This window comes from Anomalospiza imberbis, chromosome 6 (assembly GCF_031753505.1).
Source record: "Anomalospiza imberbis isolate Cuckoo-Finch-1a 21T00152 chromosome 6, ASM3175350v1, whole genome shotgun sequence".
Classification (NCBI taxonomy): Eukaryota; Metazoa; Chordata; class Aves; order Passeriformes; family Viduidae; genus Anomalospiza; species Anomalospiza imberbis.
Window position 1 is genome coordinate 34,268,308 of NC_089686.1, and position 21,037 is coordinate 34,289,344.

General features: G+C 40.7%; 1 protein-coding gene across 9 annotated transcripts in view; it reads left to right on the forward strand.

Annotated features, from left to right (window-relative positions):
* The window catches only part of SMOC1 (SPARC related modular calcium binding 1), a 159,477-nt gene that overhangs the window by 59,385 nt on the left and 79,055 nt on the right, over positions 1-21,037 (forward strand). For 7 of the 9 annotated variants that reach the window (XM_068193247.1, XM_068193251.1, XM_068193244.1 and 4 more), the window contains exons 2-3: positions 11,835-12,006; positions 20,549-20,661. In XM_068193247.1, the coding sequence (XP_068049348.1) occupies positions 11,937-12,006; positions 20,549-20,661 (183 nt within the window). In that variant the 5' untranslated portion in view covers positions 11,835-11,936. Of the gene's footprint in view, positions 1-11,834; positions 12,007-17,857; positions 17,953-20,548; positions 20,662-21,037 lie in introns of those variants that run through there. The other 2 variants (XM_068193249.1, XM_068193250.1) reach the window with 2 other exon arrangements.

Genomic DNA, 21,037 nt, shown 5'->3' on the forward strand with positions numbered 1-21,037 from the left:
GAGATGTATTCCCCTTGCGACAGTAAAGACACTGAAGGGCTGAGGTGTATCCAGAGAAGGGCAGTGAAGCTGGGGATGGGTCTTGAGGAGCAGCTGAGGGAACTGGGGTTGTTTAGTCTGTAGAGAAGGAGCTTGGGGTGTTCTTATTGCTCTTTACAACTCGCTGAAAGGAGGCTGTAGCCAGGTGGTGGTTGGTATCTTCTTTCAGGTAACAAGTGACAGCACAAAAGGAAATGGCCTAAAGTTGCACCAGGGTAGGCTTAGATTGGATATTAGGAAATGTTTTTTCACTAAAATTGTTGCCAAGTATTGGAACAGGCTGCCCAGGAAAGTGGTTGAGTCACCATCCCTGGAGGCATTTAAAAGATGTGTAGATATGGTGTTTAGGGACATGGTTTAGTGGAGAACTTGGCAGTGCTGGGTTGATGGTTGGACTTGATTATAGAGGTCTTTTCCAAACTAAATGATTCTGTCCTGTGATTCCTTGTAGAGCTCAGCAGGAGAGGTTCTGCTGGGAACATCATACAAACCACATCTGTCACTTCAGTGTGGAAAATATGCCTGACCAGTGTAAACAGATTTTCATGCAAAAGCAGGTTTTCATGCTGTTGTGGAGTAATATTGCTGGGTAGTTCAGCAGTAGTGCTAAAATACAACGTCTTACTCCCAGGCTCTATTGGAAGGCATGTGAACTGTACTTGAACAGTCTGGAAAACCTTGCACACTAACAACTTACTAGTTAGAAGTGGTGTTGCCTAGTTTGGCTCTTCAGCGAACGGCAGTGCTGTAGAGATGCTTGACCTGTTTTTCTTTCCTCTCAAAGTTCAGCAGTCAGGTTACTGCTATGATTTTTAAGAAAGGCACAAGTAAACAAATCCTGTCTGCAGAAATCAGAAAGTATATTTAGTCTTCTGAATGTTGTCTGTCACTGACAGAAGATGATGGCATTAGAGCTAACCATGGTGCCGCTGACAAGGGTCCTTCCTTCTTGCTTCACACAAGCATTTCATCTTAGAAGTGTTTCTCTGTAGCACTTCCAACTCCCGAAGCAACCAGTTTATGCATCTTGTCTGTTATGGAAAGGTTTTTATCATATATTTAGGCTGTCATATTAACTGACTATTTTTTGAGGGAGGAGGAGAGAGCAGAGAATTAGTTTCATGCCAGCAGAACGGAAGTTCCTATCCTGAAGCTTTTCTGCACAGCAACTTCTTCAATTTGTGATCCAGAAAGATCTTGGTAGTGGGGAAAACTTCTCTGCTACTGCCTGTGCAGTCCAAGAAAGCATTGTCCAGCATTTTCTTCCCAGGGCTAAACTCTTGATGGTTATGCCTACAAAACTAAAGGAAGCATTTAGTTTAAATGTAAGTAGAAAGATGAGAATTAGTGTTAAACACTGTAAAATACAATGCAAACAGAACTACAGAATGAAGTAATGAAACAATGAATCTTTCCTTTAGGGAGTTGGGAGGAAAAGTTTGTTTTTTCTGAGTTTTTACAGGACTTTCATTTCTGTTTTGTACTTCTTTTCCTGATTCTTTCCCTCTTGGTCTAAAGTCCTGTCTGGCACACTTTTTTTTTTTTTTTTTTTGGTTATCAGGATTGGTTTATTTCACTCTGAATTTAAAACTTGCCTTGTGTTTAATGTGTCTGTTTGGGTCACTGTAGAATACATCAAGGTGGGTTTGGCCCTTGAAGCAGTGAGTATTAAGCCAAGCCTGGGATCCTTATGATGTCGACAGCATCCTATTGAAGGGTTATTCAGAAGACTCTCTGCTGGCCTGCTGAAGCAAGAGTCAGGATTTCTAAATGGTGTTTTTAAAAGTTGTCATCTGACTTGTATAAAGCTGAGTCTCTAAAAGAACTTGTCTTTAGATCAGATGAATATGACCTTAATGTTAAATAACTGCATGCGTTGGTAGGTGGACGTAACTACTGCAGTGAGATGTAGGGGGAATGAATAGTACCTCATGGCAATTTACTGAATAGTTAATGTTTCTATTAACTGACCAGTTCTCTTCTGGTAAGGAGAATGTCTTTATGGTTGCCATTTAATCTATAGACTAGAAGTACAGGGATAACACATCCTCTATGATGTTAGGAAAACCCTTTTTTTTTTTTTTTTTTTTTAACAGTACTGGAATAATGTTAGTAATAAATGTAAGAAAGCTGCTGCTGCTTTCACAAGATACTCTGTATTTAATAAGAGTACATGATATTACGTATGAACAAGGTGAAATTCCAGTCTTTCCGTCAGTTTTGCTGTCTCTGACACTACAGAGGAGTAATAGAGCAATAGGGGCAACTTCCTTTATTACTCTGTACAGCTTTGAGGCCTGTGGGGGCTGTGAAGGCTATTACTCTATAGCTGATCAGGCCAGAACTGAACTCTGAACATCTCTCTGGAGATGGCAAGGTACACTTGTAGAAGGAGATGTGTCAGTTCTGTCCCCAGACAATGTTTCAGAACCTTTGGCGTGCTGATGATAGTAGATGTAGAGCTGCATGAAGTGGGGAGAAGCTCCTGATGCAATCATTTTCAGTTAAGCATTGTCTTTGGATCATAAAAGAGTAAGAATATAGTTAAGGAAAGTGAACCCTTGAGTGTTCTCAGTATCTCCCTTTTTAATATTCATTCTGTGCAATGGAATTTCAGACTTGGCATTCATTTAGTATGCATCTCCTGATGGGCAGCCAGCCTTTGATAGGTTTTGAACTAATGAGATCAGCTATTTCTAATATCTACTTCTTGGTTCTGCTGTTGGCAGCAGTTACACCAAACATAATGAAGGCTGGATGCCAGCTTCAATTTGAATGCCTCTTTCAGCATTTTTGAGGAATTGATTTAGGGACCAAAGTTTGTAGAGCTATCGAGTTATAATGGGTGGCATTCTCCGTCCTGGAAGATCTACAAGGACAAATAATTTGTGATGGAAGAAGTGCCCTTGTATAGTTTTATTTCCATTGGAGCTCAACCCTGAAGATGTGGCTGCCAAACTGAGTTTGTAAACTATGTTCAATCATCATGTCTCCCTACGAGATTATTTTCTAGCACAATAGAGCAGTTCCAGAGGTGGTAGTGGTCTTCATACACCTGCTTTGTCTATAGTAATAGTGTCTAATACATATGTCTGTGACTGAAGGGTGACAATGCTTGTGGTGTAGACTAGAAAGTGGGGAAAGGGTATCTGGCTTGAGGTAAACTCAGTTGTATGTCTTGCTATGACTACTTACATAATGTGCCTTGTGTGCATGCCAAAGGGAATGGTATTTATGTAGGAGACGGTGTTCAGGAGGTTAGCAAGCCATCTTTGGTAAGACTTGATATCTGCTTTTTGCAGTTGGCGGTCTCTGGCATGGCTAGAAACTTTTGTTTTATTGGGAAAAAGGGGTTATGGGAGAAGAATATGTCATTTTTAGCTTGCTAGTTTGGGGTATTTAGAAAGCTTATCAACCAACTTGGAGACTCCACTTAGAGTAGGTGCCCACACTTCAGCAATAACACTGTGCAAGTAAAGGGCAAAGTACTTTGAGTTGTTGAGAGAAAGACAGCATGAGACGGTGCTTAAGAGAAGGGGATCCAGATGAATTGATGTCAGGTGATGAAGACAAATTTTAGGGGCTTTGGGTTTAAAAGGAAGCTCTTTATACCTATCAGGCTACTGATGGAAAATCAGCATAGAATTTGTACTTCAATCAAAGAGCATATTCATTTAAGAATGCTTCAGCAAAACTTAGTTGTCATCAGACATGCTTGCAGTTTATGTGTAACCCCACAGAACATACCAAAGACTCACATGGAAACCTTATGTCAAGACTATTCCAGTACTCCAAGCTCTTGCAAATGGGGAAGGATTCCTAGGCTGACTGCATAGCCAGTCCTGCTAAAAGTAGTAAAGGAGGGAAAATAGGCTCAAGAAAGTGTTATTTCACAGCCACTTTTTGTAAGTGGCTAGACTTCCCACAGAAGTCTACAATCCTGGAACTGACTTTTACTGGTTTATACAGTGGAGGGTAAGAAAGTACATACGTCAGTCTCCATGATTCGAGAGAGCTGGGGCCAAGAGGGAAGAGTCTGTGCAATGGATTGAAGCATTCAGTCTGGTAATGTTTGGGAAGTGTGGGGATCACTCTTCATGGAAATCTTGCTTGAATTACTGTCCTTTGTTGAAGTATACACCTGGTATTACTTCAACCCTTCTGCTTTTCTGAGAGCTTATTTTGAGAAAAACATCCCATTACAATGGAATAGCTGACTTCTCACCTAGTGACAGCACGAAGTTGTAATCCTGCTACATTTGCTAGTGGAGATCAACAGCTTCAACTATCATTATGGCAGACTAAAGTAGGGGATACAGTTACTGAGAGATTAACTTGGCATAAGGAATTCAGTAGGATGTTTTGAGTTTGTTTTTTGAGTTATGCTAAATAAGCACAGGACTCCTTAAACTGGAAAGACTGGATCATTTTATTAAACAATACAATTTAGTGAAGACAAGATTCCACATTTTATATTAATGGAAGTTTTGCTGTTACTGTCTTGGGACAAGAAGTTCATTGCTTGACTATTCAAATATTTGGATGTTCTATCTGGTTCAACATGTATAGTAGCAAAGGTAAAGAGAAGAAATAGTCCAAGTTAAACATACCTTTTCTTGTCAATGTGTTTGACAAATTAAATTTAATCTTAAATTTGTTCTAGGCTTACATGTTACCTTGGCTGCAGGAATACTTTGAGTAGGAGAGTGAGTTTTGACAGAAATTTTAAGTAATTACTTAAATCATTCTCCACCTTAATACTGCCAGACTTACTAGAAAGATTTAAAAGTCGTGTGTTAGAAATGTGAGACTTAAGATGAAGTTCCTGTTTTGTGTTTAAGTTTTGGTTTCCTTCTCTGTTCGGATAATTGGTGTACTGAACTTAAGAGATGCTTAAACTTATGACTTACAAAACTGAAGTTGGATTTTAGGCATGTGTATATAAAAATTGTGTGGGAGAGGGGATTATTTTAAAATATAAAGTAGATTTCTTGTCCCTGGTGTCTCTGGCATTTTCTTTCCCACAAGTAAATGTAGTTAGGCACTTTCATAAACTTGCATGTCAAAAATAAAAAGAGAAAATATTAAAACTTCACTCCCTGACTGCAATGACTTTTTTTTTTTCTATGAACAACAAAATCACAAGAAAAAACCCAGAGAGCTGCTCTGAGATGAAGTGCAATTCTAAGGGTTTCTCCCAAACCCTTGGTGGGCTTTTCTCCCAAACCTTTGGTGGGGTTTTCTCCCAAACCTTTGGTGGGCACTTCAAATACTCCATTAGGCAGCTTCTTTGGATCTAGTACCTCATCTTCTAAAAACAGGACACAGCTGCTGCATCATGTTTGGGGATCAGTTTGCAAAGAAAACTAAAGTATTATTTCCTAGCTAAAAGTCATCTAACACATGAAGTATAATCCTTAAGTGCTGCCCTTCATTGTAGTGGCTTACACAAAGCAAGGATTGAGGGAAGGAAAAATCACTGTACAAGAAAGAGGTTTCTAGCCTGTAAGAGCAAAAAACTGTCTTGAATTCAACTCATGCAAATAAATCTAGTTTGCTGGCTTTGCAGTGTATTCCCATACCTTTGCTCAGCCTTTACCATCCTCAAGCACAGGCTCTGTGCTTTGAAACCATTCTTATTTGCACAGCTGGAGGCTTGGGGTTGAAACATAAGTGGTGCTTTAACTTAGGCTAGACTCTTCAGGAGGGGTGACTCCAGGAATAAAAGTATTACAATATCTTTCTTGTAAGTACCTTCTACCTAGGGGAAGTGCCCCTTTGAAATTTGTTGGGAAAGGCTTAAGCCTTGGTATAAAACTGTAAGATGCTAAAAAACCCCACCCAAGGACTGGAACTTCTTAAGATGCAGGACTTTGAGAACCTTTGTCTTAGTAAGTTATACAGGTATCAGTAAAGTACAAACTTGTGAGCATTTCCAAAAAGGGTATATTAAAATAAATAAATCTCTTCCTTCCCCTGCCTCAAAACTCATGGCAAACTTCCAAGAAAGCTCACTTCAAAAGCCTTGTTTCATTTGCTGGAATTTGGGGCTGTGTGGGCACTTTGAGGACAGAGGCTGGACAGCCTAGTCAGCTGTTGGGAGTTTGGTAGCTCTGGCTGTTGATCTTTCTGCATGTGCAAGACTGCAAACCCTGAGAGAGTTTTTAAGACTTTCAAATTCTCCTCTTTGTATTCCTAGAAGCAAGGCATTTTGGGTCTCTGGCTCAGAACAGGGTCTCTGACCCCTGTGAAACCTGCTAGGCTTATGGTTCCATGGCAGGAAACTTGGCTGAAGTCCAAAACCAGTGGTTGAAATTGAAGTCCTTGTGCCCTGTAGGCAACCTGCCATGGGGCTGAGAGTCTAGCCATGATTAAAACTGGAACTTGGCTCCAGTTCTGCCTCCAGAATGGCTGATTGCACCAGTTTGGAGCCTGAAACCAAAGCATAAAAATGTGAAACGATTCTTTCCAACAGCAACAAAAATGTCGAGAAGTTTATAGTCTCCCTTAATGTGTAAAATGGTATGGTTTTCCTGGGGAATTCTCTCTGGTAAGGACTTGCTCATTTATACTTAAGTCAGGCCAGTCTGAGGACTTTGACTAATGAGTGGGTGATCTGTGCCATATGAATATACCTTTCCCAAGATGTGTTCTAAGGGTCTTCAAACTTGAAATCTGCCAAAACAGGAGTAAAGTATTGCATGTGCTATTTTCTCTATCTCAGCTTTGTTAGGTGGCAGCACTCTGCAGTACTAATCTGAAATGAAGCTGCTAAGTAGCAGAGGCATCTCTGTTTTGATCTGTAGTGAACTCTAGATTTGTTTCTCAATAGACTTCCACTTTCTCACGTTCTTGTCATCTGTGTCCCTTGCTCCCTCTTTTCCCTGAAGCCTTGCTGAGGCATGTTACTGTGGTACTACAATGCCTTGGCCATTTCTTGTTACCTCCATCACAAAGGGCTGTGCTGTTCTGTTTGTGCTTATAAAGTACCCAGATGGTGAATAGAATGAGTGACCACCAAGCTCATTTTCACTTGTGGGGTCAGACCTTTTTCTGCTAAATAACACAAGTGTTCCCAGCTGCTGTGCAGCTGCAGGGAGTCTGCTTTCCTTCACAGGCATTAAAAACCCTTTAATCAGTGTTTGTTGTTTGTCAGCAGTGGTGTTGAGGTGTGGAGAAAAAGAACAGATATGCTTTGTTGGCAAAGTTAACTTCATTCTGACCTCTTATCTTTCCTATTTCTTTTCAAGTCTGAAGAATTAGAAAGCAGTTTGGGAAGTGGTTTCTGCAAGCACCTGTGTAAATGTATTTGCTGAAGGAGGAGGTTTGTGTCCTTATACTGATAGAACGTTTGACATAAAAAGATGCTCTGAGAGCTGCATTTAACTGGAAACTCTTTAGGGCAGGGACTCAAGCTGGCTAGAATAGGCACTGTACAGACTCCCTTAGTGTAAATAAATATTACATAAATACAAATACTGTTGCTTAATACTAGTATTACTTATCTTAGTATTGAGTCTATATTCAATGGATCCCATTTGCAATCTGGTCAATTTTAACTTTTTCCTGTAAAATAGATTGTTCCTTCTAGTTTTGGAAGGGGATTTGTTTGGTTTGTTGTTTTTGTTTTTTTGTTAGCTGGGGTTTTGTGTTTGTGGTGGTTTGTTTGTTTTCCTTTTAGTTCTACTTTTAATAGCTTTTTTCTCATGAAGGAAGAGGGAGGAGATAAAGAACTGATAAGCTGTCTCCAATCTCATTTGCTTTGGATGTAGTCTGTTCTGAAACAAATGGGAGCACAGAAATCAAGAAGGAGCTTTGAGAAATTTCAGAGCTAAGATAATTATTTTCCTCTTCTTTCTAGATGAAGCTTGGAAACCTGCTGGTGCTGCACGTGTTTGCAGGTTTGCTTTTTCCCCGAGTCCAGGTTTGCTCGCATTGTGTGCCTCTGTGTAGAGCACCAAGCACTACTCTGTGAGTAGTGATTTTGTTGTTTGCAAAGTCTGTCTGTGTGTGCATCCTGGAGCTGTTGGGACATGAGGCTTCGGTTTGAGCTTTGAAAGTCATCGTAGGACATTAGGCATTAAAGGCAGAATATTTACCTTGCTGCTCTTCCCCTGGAAAGATCAGAGAATCACGTTCCTGTCTCGGCTGTGTCTGTGGAGGGTGGGTACCAGGCAGTAGGGCACATTGCTCAGAGCCCTCAGCCCAACTCAGCAGTATCTCCAGCAGTGACCAAGGGGCTCTTTTGGAGCAGGGCTGTACCCTTGGGAAAGCAGTGCCTGCTTGCTCAAAGTAGGAATTACAAAATAAAAATAAAACTGACTGTATATGGACTGTGGTCCTAGCTGTTGAAATTAAAGAACCAAGGGGTCTCCCCATGGCAGACGTATTTTAGTATTCACCCATTCTTTTTCTTCACGCAGCTGAAGTTGCTTACAGAGGAGGTCATGCTCTTAGACCAGCAAAATGCTAAAGGAAGACTTTTTGTGCTGGGTGGGAGGGGATGTACACTCAAAACATTTAGTATATTAAATGTCTGTGGGTGGTCTGTGTTGACCATCACTTCTGTAGCATGTCCCCTGCTAGAAAGGGGACAAAGAACCACCATTGTATACCTGAATGCTGCCAGGGCTGCTGACCAAAGATATGGGCTGTGAGCTACAGTAGAGCAGGTACCTTACTCTTAGGAGGAGTTTCTGAAGCCCTTTGGATCTCCTGGAGATATTGCTGGCCTTTCTGGCAGCGCGGTTTGCTTGCGTGAGAAGAACTCTAATCAGACAGGTGTGATCCTCGATCCTTCTTCAATTTAATGCAGACTTACCCAGTTACAATCTAACTGAACAAAACAAGCACCATCTTGTGCAACTATGTAAACCATAAACTTTTTTGGGCAAGGCAGGTGTGGCATCTTCAGTGTCTGGAAAGCACCGAACATGCTGTGTGGGCGCCCTACTGTAATCCAAATTACAAATGCTAAAAAGGCTTTTGATTTTTTTTTTTTTAATTTTTTTTTTCTAATAACGTGATTCTTGGCTTAATTTGGGTAGGCAAGAACTTCACAGACTGCATTGGGGTACTCTGCATGTTTCCTCAGGCCCTCATAATTAATCAATGTCGAGTTGTTTCTCTGTCTGCAAGGAGGCACCTGAGGAAAGCTCTTCCACAGCCTTAGGTTTAACTTGTTTGTCAGCCCTGAGAACAACTTTCTATTCTTTAGAATGAAAAAGGGGTGTTCTTGATGTATAACTCCCCTCTATACTAAGTGTTTTGGTACAGGCTGCAGAAGGCTTAAGTGAGTTTTCATGATGCAAGATGACTTTCAATAAGTTGGTAATAATGTTTGATGCTGACAACCAGTATTCCAGATTTTCTTGTTGAACCTCTGGCTAACTCATACCTGTGGAACTCAGCTTCTGACAAGGAATTTGCAAAAGGTTTCATGCCAGTAGCTCAAGTCTCCAGTTGTGATAAATAGGAGATCTGTGTGTTCCTTCTAAACCAGAATGGCTCCTGTGTTGAACTGAATACTTAATTGCTGCATGTGCCCCATACTGTCCTATCAGGCAGCTCTGCTTTGAAAGTCTGTTTATACATTCAGAAACCTGAAAAGCCTTGTGAGTCTTTCAGTGTCTGACATCACACACTGGGAGGAGGCTTCAGCATCTTCAGTCTGTTGTTTTTTGCTGGATGTTTACAGCCACTACCGATATTTGCATTTTGGGGGCAATAGAAAGACATTACTGTAGGCAGAGCAATTCCAAGGTAAGTTGTGATAGTCCAGCCAGTAAAAAGAAAAAAATCTGGGCCAGCTTTACAGTGTTTTTATAGTCTAGTCCAGGTCTCTATAAACAATTTAAAATTGCCTTCAGGTTTAAATTTTCCAATTTCCCATTTGGAGCAGGTGTTGCCAGGTTATAGAATGTGTTGCAGAAAAGGAACAAAAACATTTCAAAAACACTGTGCTGTAACAAATATGTCAAGTCTGTGACAGATGAGATTTTAAAAAATGTTTGCCCCACCTAAAGTAAAATGAATGCAAACCTTGCTTACTTTTTCCAGCTGTCATGTTTAAATAGGAGGTTTAGTAATGCATTAGTCTTCAAAAGATCCAGCAGAACAGTATGAAAATATGAAACTTCTGAATTGTTTTTCATTTAACTGGGGAGAAAAGATTTTTTTGTAACGAAAAAACATACCAGCAACCAAATTTCAGAGATGCATGTTCTCGGAGTGGTTGAAAACCAACCCAAACTAGGCTTCAGGCAATGTTTTTTCAGCAGCGTTAACCTCAAAGCATAGAGTAGACAGCTTTGTAGGAAACTGTAGCACCAAGGTGATTATGGCAGTGACTCACACTTCCCTGTAAGGCATCCAGCTATCAACACACTTGGAGAGCTGTGGCTTTGTGCATGCAGGCAGGGTGTCAGTCAGTACCCATTTGCCAGCCAGCTCTGAACTGCTGAGCTCAGAACTGCTGTGACAGCAAGCTGGGATATCAATGTGTTAAGAGAGCAGCTCTGGTGCCCCCAGGCTTGCAAGAGGCTGTAGAAATGGGAGGTATGGACAGGGAAGGGCAAGGCAGGTTTGACTTCCCTTTTCTTTGCTTAATCCTCATGGAACTTGTTTGAAGAGTCCTCTGAAATCTTCCTATGAGCAGGGGATTGGCTTTGGGTAATAATTAAAGGTCTGATGAACCACTAAGCGGGGTAGTATGGAAGGACAAAAAGGCTGCTACTATCATGACTTGCCAAAAATTTCTGCAAGTGGTTATGGAAAGATGACCGTCAGTTTGGATCCTCAGGAAAACAATATGAACTTGGGAAAGAGACCTGGGAGTCCCTATAGGCAGTTCAGAGTAGAGTTGAGGGTACAGCAGTAAACTACTTCCAGATATTGGGATTTGCAGGGAACAAGCAGACAAAAGATGGGGACTCGTGCATTGTGGTTTTCCCCATCACCAAAAATAATGCAGAAAGCCAAGGAAAACAGTAGTGATCATGATATGGAGAGAAGTGGTCTGGATGAGAAGTTGGAAGGTTGGGATTATTCAAACTATGGAAGACTGGCAAGGAATGCCACACTTGCACAAAATGGATTGCATCATAATGGAATGCTCAGGAAGAAGAGGTATGCAGAAAGATGATATAAATTCAGGAAAGGAAATAGATTTGCACATAGCGGGCAATTAGATTGTGGGATGCATGGAGTGCAGTTGCCAGCTGTGCTGGATGTCATCAGGAAGGAACAAAAGGTGACTTAGGGAGTGTGCAGGTATGCTCTAGCAGGTGGTGTTCACAGATATAAACAATGTTTTAAAAAACATCACTGATGATATAAAACTCGTCACGTGCATAGTTCAACTACCAAGGCCAATCTTGATAGTTTATTTGTATTCCTCTGTCTTTGGTGATAAATTTTTTGTGTCTCTGACTAAAATTGTCTAGTACCAGATACTGTTTGTGGCACAGCACTGGGCAAGCTAGGCTGTTGTGACTCAGTATTGCCCTTCCCGTGTGGGTTGTGTTTGGCTTTGCACATCTTACTTTTTTAGAGGTGAGGCAGAGTGAGTAATGTTTCCATTTTATTAAAGAGAATTGAATAGACCGTTAATATTTTTTAAAGATGTACGTGTTTCATTTAAAGTTCCCTTCAGGCAAAGTCAGCTTTGTTAGGCAGCTTAAAATGCATTACAGTTGTATTGTTATTGTCATAAAGAAAAAATACACCATGCTCAGTTTTGGGAAACCAAACAAAACTACTCTTTTTTTTCTCCCTCCTTTTTTCACTTCCTTCAGTTTTTAATAAGCGACCGTGACAGAGACCCGCAGTGTAACCTGCATTGCTCCAGGTCCCAGTCCAAACCCCTGTGTGCCTCTGATGGCAGAACGTACGAGTCCATGTGCGACTACCAGAGAGCCAAGTGCCGTGAGCCGGGTCTGAGCGTGACACATCGTGGCCGGTGCAAAGGTAGGTGAATTCCAAATGCCTCTGAGAGGAGAAATGGGAGGCCTACCTTGTAAGAAACTGAATTCTTAGACCTTTGAGTTTAGTACCATGCTTTGAGAGTAATCTGATTTGGAATTGTGCATTCCTGCAAGCATGGGTATCTGAGTCTCGGTTTAGGCAGTAGAGTATGAGCTGACTGAATTATCAATGAAAGAAGGCAAAGGAGCCACAGACATCACTGGAAAAGGGCTGAAATATATTTCTGCAGACAGAAACAGCTGGCCCCATGGAAGTACAAAACCAAATCCTGAAAGCAGACTTCTTCCTTGCTACCTGTGCTGATGAGGAATCACGACGCCTTTGGCCCTTTGAGTGGCAGGAATTTGGAGTGGGGAAGAATATGATGTACACTAGATGTCTAGTCCCTTTTCAGACATACACAACCTTTCTGTGCTGAGCTAATTACGAAGGCAGTGCATACAAGGTTTTACATGGATTTTTTTTCCCATTTGCTGTTACACATCTACTTAGAAGTGAGAATACTCTCCCTCAATCAGCTCTTTGGCATAGTATAAAGACGAAGTTGAAACATTTTTAAAGGGTTATTGGTGTCTTGTCACACAAATGATTTGCATTTGCAATGAAGTGAAAAATAAAGTGGAATCCATTTTCTGAGGGCACAATTGGCTCAGAGGGCAGATGGCACAGGTGTTTTTGGCAGTGGATTAATGTGACAGGAGAAACTCATTAAAATCCATGTGACAGAATAAAAATAATTCATTTAAGCCTGGAATTTGTTTATAAAGGCTTTTTTTACTATTGTATAAATGTATCTTTGTTAGAATTACTTGATATAAAATGGAAATCTCTTTTCCGTATATTGACAGACTTTATAGTTTAGATTAATTACGAGACTAACTCAAATATTGCTCTCTTTCGTACAGTTTCCTATTGGAAAAAACTTACTTGTATGATTTTTTTTTTGTTTGTTTTTCACCACTGCTGGGTTGGTTTATGGCACCTTCTGCCATAGCATGGATTGAGGCCTTTGAATCAGGCTTCTTTCTAAATACCAGAAACCCAGAACCTTTCTTCACTTTCTTCACACAGCTTATGAACCACTTGGATTGTTCTTGCAAGTGATGCATTTTTGAGTATCACAATAAGAAGCAGTATAGTGAGAGTCCTGTTTTTGCTTTCATTCCTTGAGCAGATTGTCTTAGATAAGCAGCTCCATAGCTGATATTGGCATATAAACTGGCACTGTCCAGTTGCTTAAAACATGAGATCTGAAATGCAGTACATTCATATACTAAACTGTCTGTGGAAGTAGACAAAGTTTGCTTCCCAAACTACATGGCCTACTGCATGTTGTGATTCCAGAGTCCCAAAGAACTTTTTTTTTGTCTTGGGCACAGGTAAAGTATACTTTCTTTCTGCTCTCTGATGCATCTGTAATGTTTAGTTGAAGCTAACTTGCATTCTCCTTTCCTTTTTCCTCGTACCCTGTGGTACTATACAGTACCTAACAACCTGGGAGTGTCTGTAAACTGCAAGTCTTGCTTTTAACCCACTGACACTCCTGCCGATACCTGTGAAGTAGGAATATTCTTTCAACTCTCACTTGCAAATTTAACCTAGCTGGTAATTTCCATATGTGCAGCTCTTGAAAGGTATTTTGTTTTTCTAGCTGCATTGGTAACATGACCTCTAGTGCATAAAGATCACAGTTGTTGGCAAATCCAGGCAGTTGTGAGACAGCTATGCTGAACTACAGGCTGTTGGCCGGGTCTGTATTGTGTACTTGCAAAAAGGACGGTATTTCCAACAGTGTTCGAGCACCCTGTACTGCAGCAGGACATTGGGTATACCCTGAACATCCTTCACTCCTCCTGCATGACATATGCTCTACAGGAGAGCTCCCATGAGAGCTGTAAGGGATCCCATGGGTCATCGAGCTCAGTCACATACAGTTGTGATAGATATCGTACCCAAGAGCTTACCCTTATGGAATGAGAAGTTTTAACTTGCCTTCGCTCTCTGATGGGGGGAAAAACAGCAGGTGACTAAAATAAGTAGAAAAGAAAGTACAGTGTGGACAGCAAGGCATAGTTCTGCAGCCCTGATTATCATAGGCTTCCAGTATATATGCTGATGACTTGAACTGTGCTTGTGCCAAGGGAAACAGAATGGTTTCCATAGTGAGAACAGAACCTTTTTGATTCAAGTTAATGCTCTGTTCTCTCTCAAGAATCTAAGGACCTTTAAAGATGAAATCTTGCCAGCCCTTTGGGGGCTATAACCCTTGTTCAGCTCTCGTTTGTTGCTAGCTTCCTCACGTGCTTTTCAATGAAATTCATTCAGTGCTAAATTATCTGAACACCCTCATGCATCACAAAGGGTTAAAAGTGAGGAGTAGCTTAAAATGATCAAATTATGTCATCCCTGACAAATGGAGCCTCACTGATGAGATTCTAGAGAATAGTTCCAGGTGCTATAGCTGTGTCTAAAATACACAGCCAAGCAATGCTACCTGGATCTTTCCTCAGGAGGTGTCATAGTATCTGATGTTAAATAAGAGCTATACCTCAAAACTTTGCAGGGGTGAAGGACAAACGCTTGTTAATCTTGACAGCTTGCCAAGAGTCATTTATGCAGTGTTTTACTGGTATGTATCTGTGGCTTAGAACACATTTAAGTTCTTTGTTAACTGGTTGATTTCCAGGAGCTTCTTTGACTTACTTAATTACTGTGTGGGAGTGTTCTAAAAGTTTTCTTTAGATTTATTAATTGGTTTAATAAGCCTGCTGGTACAGAGTTTGTTCTTATCACAAGGCCCTGTGTAGAGTGAACCTATCTGTAAGTTACTGGTGGAGATTGTAACAGGACCTTCAGCCTTTCTCCTGGGACACAGTAAATGAGCACAGCTTTTGGCTAATGTGCTAGAAAGGCAGGTCTTCTGACTGATGGGTTATTTGAAGATAATCTTCTCTACCTACTATTTTTGTTGGACAGGGAATGATGTTTTGAAAACACTTTATCTGCTCACTAGATCCATGTGTTTTGTCTTCAAATTTGCTTTATTCTCCCTTGATTGTGAGTAAGAATATCCTTCCTTGGCAGCAGTTAGTAAAATCTAAAATGTCTCTTTCAATCACTTTGGAAATTTAGTCATGTTCTGAATAAATTAGGGAACTCTAGAGTAGAAATGCAATGTGGATATCAAAAAAGGAACAAAATTAATTGATGTGAAAGGAAGACAAGAAGATGATCAGGAGTAGTCAGTGTGGATGGGGATGTCATGCTTAACCAACCAGATTGCCTTCTACGATGGGACAACTGGTTGGATAGATGAGGGAAGAGTAGTGGGTGTTGTCCACATGGGCTTCTGGAAGGCTTTTGACACCTTCTCTCATGATATCCTCACAGGAAAGCTTAGGGACTACAGACTGGACATGTGGACAGTGAAATGGTTTGAGAGCTGTGTGAACGCCAGGTCTCAGGGGATTTGGATCAGTGGCACAGGTGTGGTTGGAAGCCTGTCACTAGTGGTGTCCCCCAAGGTTCAATATTGAGTCCATTATAATTTAACTTGTTCATCAATGGCTTGGATGAAGGGACAGATGCCTCTTCAGCAAGTTTGTTAATGATTCAAAGCTGGGAGGGCTGTGGAACTCTTCAGAGAGGTCTCAGGGTTGGAGGGATGAGGAGATTAGAACCTTATTTGAATTCAAGAGAGTATGGGGTCCTGCCCCTGGGAAGGAATAACCTCTGTAGAGAAGGACATGGGGATCCTGGTGGACAACAAGATGTCTGTGAGCCAGCAGTGCTCTTGTAGCCAAGAATGCCAATGGGAGCCTCAGAAAGAGCATTGCCAGCAGGTCAAGGGAGGTGATTCTGCCCCTCTGCTCAGTCCTGGTGAGGCCACATCTAGAGTGCTGTGTCCAGTTCTGGGCTCCTCAGTACCAGAGAGACATGGAGATTCTGGAGAGGGTACAGCAGAGGGTGACAAAGGTAACGAGGGGACTGAAGCACCTCACTTGTGAGGAAACACTGAGGGACTGGGCCTTTTTATCCTGGAGAAGGTATGACTGAGAGGGAATCTCATCAATGTATATAAGTATCTTGAAAGGAGATTCAGTGGGCAGAAATTGGAACGCAGATAGTTCCACCTGAACATGAGGAAGAACATTTTTACTGTGAGAGAAACTGAACACTGGAACAGCTGCCCAAAGAGGTCATACAGTCTCGTCCCCTGGAGATATCTGTAGCTGTCTCTACTCAGTCCTGAGTAGTATGCTCCAAGGGACCCTGTATTAGCAGGAAGTTTGGACAAGATGACCTTCAGTGGTCCCTACCAACCTGAACCATTCTCTGTGGGTGAACAAATTTGAGATTCCAGGTGTAGGAGTTGATCCAAATGAAGTGGAAAACAGTGAGGAGAGTGAATTATGATTAATATCCTGTACAATAGATAGGCATGTTTTTGTAGTTTGCTGAGATCCATTTTTGCCTGTTTTATGCAAATACACAGATAATTGAGTAGATGGGTATGAACCTGCCAACTTTAGTGTAGCTGAGCTGTTTCATGTCTAATGGAGACCTGGCCTGTATAAGACAGTTACCTAATGGAACTGAAAATAGTTTAAAAGCTGCTTGGATCAATTTTTGCTATTTGAACTTTGGATACAAACATAGGAGAATTAAAATTAAGTAGCTTTAATAGATTTTGGTGGTTGCACTGTATTGATTTGCAGCTGCTGTTATGTGAATCCTGGAGGTGTTTTACTTTGTGTTATTAGGAGAGCTTGGCTCTTTATACCATGATGTTGTATGGTGTCAATACTGCCTTCTGCCTGTTGAAGAGAGGATGCTGGAATTCTTGGAGCCTATTCAGGAGTGTAGTGTGTATCTTATTAGGGACACGGTGGTCTTGTTTGAATAAACTATTCATGGATAAGATCAGCCATGGTAACTGGCCAATGTAATTGCAAAATCCAAAATTATGTGCACCTGCATTGTGCTGATTAGACCAGGGATGTCAAAAATATCACTTGTAGTTAACAATCTCCTGGTTGCCAGCTGCCAACTTGAGAATTAATTTTCTTTAAAAGGCAGCTTTCTGAGCTACAGTAAATCTGTCCCAAGTTTGAAGATATTTAAAGTAAAATTCAGCAGGTCTGCTTTCAAAAGCAGTTATGCTGTTTTGGTTTTTCACCTAATGTAATAGAGGGAAAAGTGTCCAATTTAGTCTGCTTGAACCATGAAACTGGAATGCATTAATGCCATTCTGGTTTATAAACATGGTGTTTGATATTTCAGATAACATTTCTAAAAACAGGCAAGAAAGTGCTGAAACACTTGGATAAGCAGTCAAAATGTAGAATAGGGTATATGAACCGACAATCATAAGATCAGGCTTTAGTAAAATTTGTAATGCATCTTATTTGGGGTGAGCTATTTGACAGTTACTTTTTAAACACTTGGCACTTATGTAATATTTTACATTTTCTAATTAACAAAGCAAAAATAGCAAGGTGAAGTCATCCCACTGAAATCACATGTTGGTGCAAACATTATAAAAATACCAGCCTGTGGAGTGAGGAAGAGAAGGATTGACAGTCCTTTTAAAAACAAACTGGTAAATGTTGATCTTAAAGGCACTGTTTTTACTGGAACTGATCTGTGGAAGACTGACAAAAAAGATAGCAATATGCATGCACCTCTCCACTCAGCATGCTATTAAGGTGTTCCAAATCAAGCTGTAAAAGGACTGGCATGCCCTTTGGAAATCAGTGAGGGAGGATGGGAGAAGTAATCAGTCCTGAGTGTTCATGAACAGGAGAAAAATTCTGTCTTCTCTGTACTTCAGCAGCAATTTGGGAAGAGTCACCACTCGAGCCAACGATTGAAGTGAAAAAGATGCTGCAACAACGATGAACTCTTCAACACTGTGGTGTAGTGGTGGTATGCTCTGAAGTGTGCTCTGCTGGGTGGGAGTACAGAGTTCAATCTATAAAGGCCAGTTAAAATTGCTGGGAGAGACACGGTAGCCTTAGCAGTAATGTGTTTATATTATCTTCCTAAAGTAAGGGCTTGATCCTTGTGCATGTTTCTTTGTTCATTAGACAAATTGGACAAAGAAATGGGTTAGTTTCCCTTCTTCCTGGACTTCTAATGTATTTGTACTGCAGAGGATCTCACAAAACGTTTGTTTCTACCAGCTCAGTGCTGATGCATCCAGTTTCAGTCGTGTAGTTGTGAATGTGCCAGCACTAAAGCAGATGCTATGTGGAAGTGCTTGATGCTTCTGTTTTATGTTCAGGAGAGGAACCAGAAATGCCTGTCTGCAGTCTTGTATCCTCATATATGGAGACTAGAAAACACTTTCATTTGGCAACTTGTGGTTTGATTGTCATGTAAGAAATTCACACCTGTTTTTTTCCTTTTAAGTGCACATCTCCATAATCTATGCTGAATTTTTTTTTTTTTTTGCTACTTAGTTGTCTTCTGTGAAGCAGAAGTTGAAAATGTTTTCAGTCAGGCAGATATAAAACAAAGTGCAGGCACACCATCTGTTTTTGTAGTAACATCCTCTGTCAAGCAAGATTAGATTCTTAAGCTTGAATAGGAGATCTGCAAGTGATAGGCGTTCCAGTTACAAGCATTGCAAGTGCTTCCTTTTCAGCTGAAAGAATGAGCACATGTTTGGAAGGATCAGTTGGCAGGACTACCCTCCACTGGAGATGTGCAAACAAGGTCTGATTGTCTGGTCACATTGGCAAGCAGGCAAAAGGAAATTCCATGTCAAAGCTTATGGATAACTAGAAAAAAAATATAGTGTAAATTTTATTCAAGTCTTTTTTATTCTGTTAGAATTTCACTCTTTACACAAGTGCATAATGGGCCCACCTGAGATCAGAGTTCCATGTGCTTTGGTATTGTGCAAACACTCAACAAACAAATTAGTCTAAAGATAAGTGACATAGAATCAGAAGTGACATAAGATCACATGGGGGTTAGGTGACCAACTTGTAGTCACTCAGTGGTCATTGGCAGAATTGATACAGGTGCTGTTACTTTCTAATGCAGTGCCTAAGCAGCTGGTGTCTTTGCTGTATACCATTGCTATGAATCATTCTTTTTCCAGAGAGAACAGTTTGATTTTTCATAATTTCAGAAGCCTTGTGAAATCCTTCTTGGGAAGTAATGTGATATGTTTAAAATGAAACTCTGTTGACAAAAACTTAATCTCCCGAGTCATCAGATGTATAAATAAAGTACTCGGCCTGAAAGCTTTAGTCTGTCTTTATCAAAACTATTTACAGCATTGTCATTGATTTCTATGTCTAGAGATGCCTGGATGGTAGTTACTTCTATTGCCACACAATGTGAACTCAATTGCTCTAAGAACCCAGACTGACTTTCTAATTTAATGCTGGTATTAGTGATTCTGCTGTCAAAGTTCATGTGATCTGTGAAACAGAATGTGATCTTCAGGGATCTGGTGGAACTTTTTTATTAACCAATATGATTTCCATGGCTGGTACAATGAGGATTGAAGCTTGTTCACTCTATATGGTGCTGCTAAAAGATTTTGAAGTTTCTGCTCTGAAAATCTGTGGTCAGTAGATTCCTGGGAGAAGAAAGAAGGTGCTAGTTCTGGTGTCAGAGTGCCATGGATGTTCACTGTTTTCCTTCTCTTTCTAGACTGAACAGCAGTATTGTTAGACCTGATGTTTTTAAAAGTAAACACTGAGTCAACCTGGATCTCTGCAGGGCAAAACTTCCCTTTTTTTACTCATCAGTCATTAGAGTTAGACTTATCTGGGTATACTCTGTAACAGTGAGCTTGATCTAGAAGGGGTGAAGGTCATGCTGCACTTTGCCATCATCTGAAGTAAGAACTGAGATCTTAACCCCTCAAAATCTGCTTGCAGAGCAAGTTTTTTTTCTTGTCTCCAACGTAAGTAACTGATGAATGTGAAAGTTATCGTGCACACCTGGCTGTAAGCACTGGGACTAGAGGTAAAAGCTGAGTTTCAGGAAAGCACAGGAAATAGCGTATCTGCCTCATCTGAACCACACAGAGGTGGAAGTTCATATGGATGATTGGCTATCTTAGTATCTTCCTGGGAGTGTTTCTCAGAGAAGAGGGGGTCATCACTTCTTTTCCACATTGCTCACTGAGTGGCCTGAATTATTTGGTGATACTCAGCCATCCAGTTTCAGGCTGTTAATGGCCTTTCATTGTGTGGACAGTGTGCTCCAGTGCTGGTTGAAAGAAGCTTCCAGGATCCTTAGATGACCATAAAAACTATTGACTAGGAAATTAGGCATCTCTTAATTAACTGGCTTTTAATTTCATTGTCTGGGCTCATATTTGTCTTTAGGATCATGAGTGGTAGCTACATATCTACCTGATGAATGTGCAGTAATGGTCTTTTATGCTTTTTATTTATTTGTTTTGGGTTTTTTTTTCTCTTGCAGCTGCACAGGTCATCTGGTAGCTTTTGGAGAGGCTAAATTGCAATGTGAGTGAGTTTTGCTTTTCTCTTTGTAGATGCTGGCCAAAGCAAGTGTCGATTAGAAAGAGCTCAAGCACTGGAACAAGCAAAGAAGCCTCAGGAAGCAGTCTTCATCCCAGAATGCAATGAGGATGGATCTTTCATGCAGGTAAAATTTCTATTTGTTTCATTCAGCTAGGCTTCAGGTGTCTATGGGAGATTCAGTGTTAAGGGCCAAGTGATGATAGCAGAGTGGGTGCATACTCTGACCCAGTTACTTGGGTAAAAATTTGAAAGCTGGGAACTTCTTTAATCAAATGAAAGTTTTGATTCAGTCACAATACCTTAAAAGACATACACAAATGCAATAGAATCCAGCTCCAGTGTAGTACAGAAACAAATGGCATTAATCTTCAGCATTGCATAGAAAGAAAAACAGTTTTAGGGGAGGTCAATTTTTCCATGAAGAGGGGTGCCTGTAAAGAGAGCTGTGGCTTACACAGAGCAGGGTGGATGCAGATGACTCTGCTATTACCTCTGCTTCA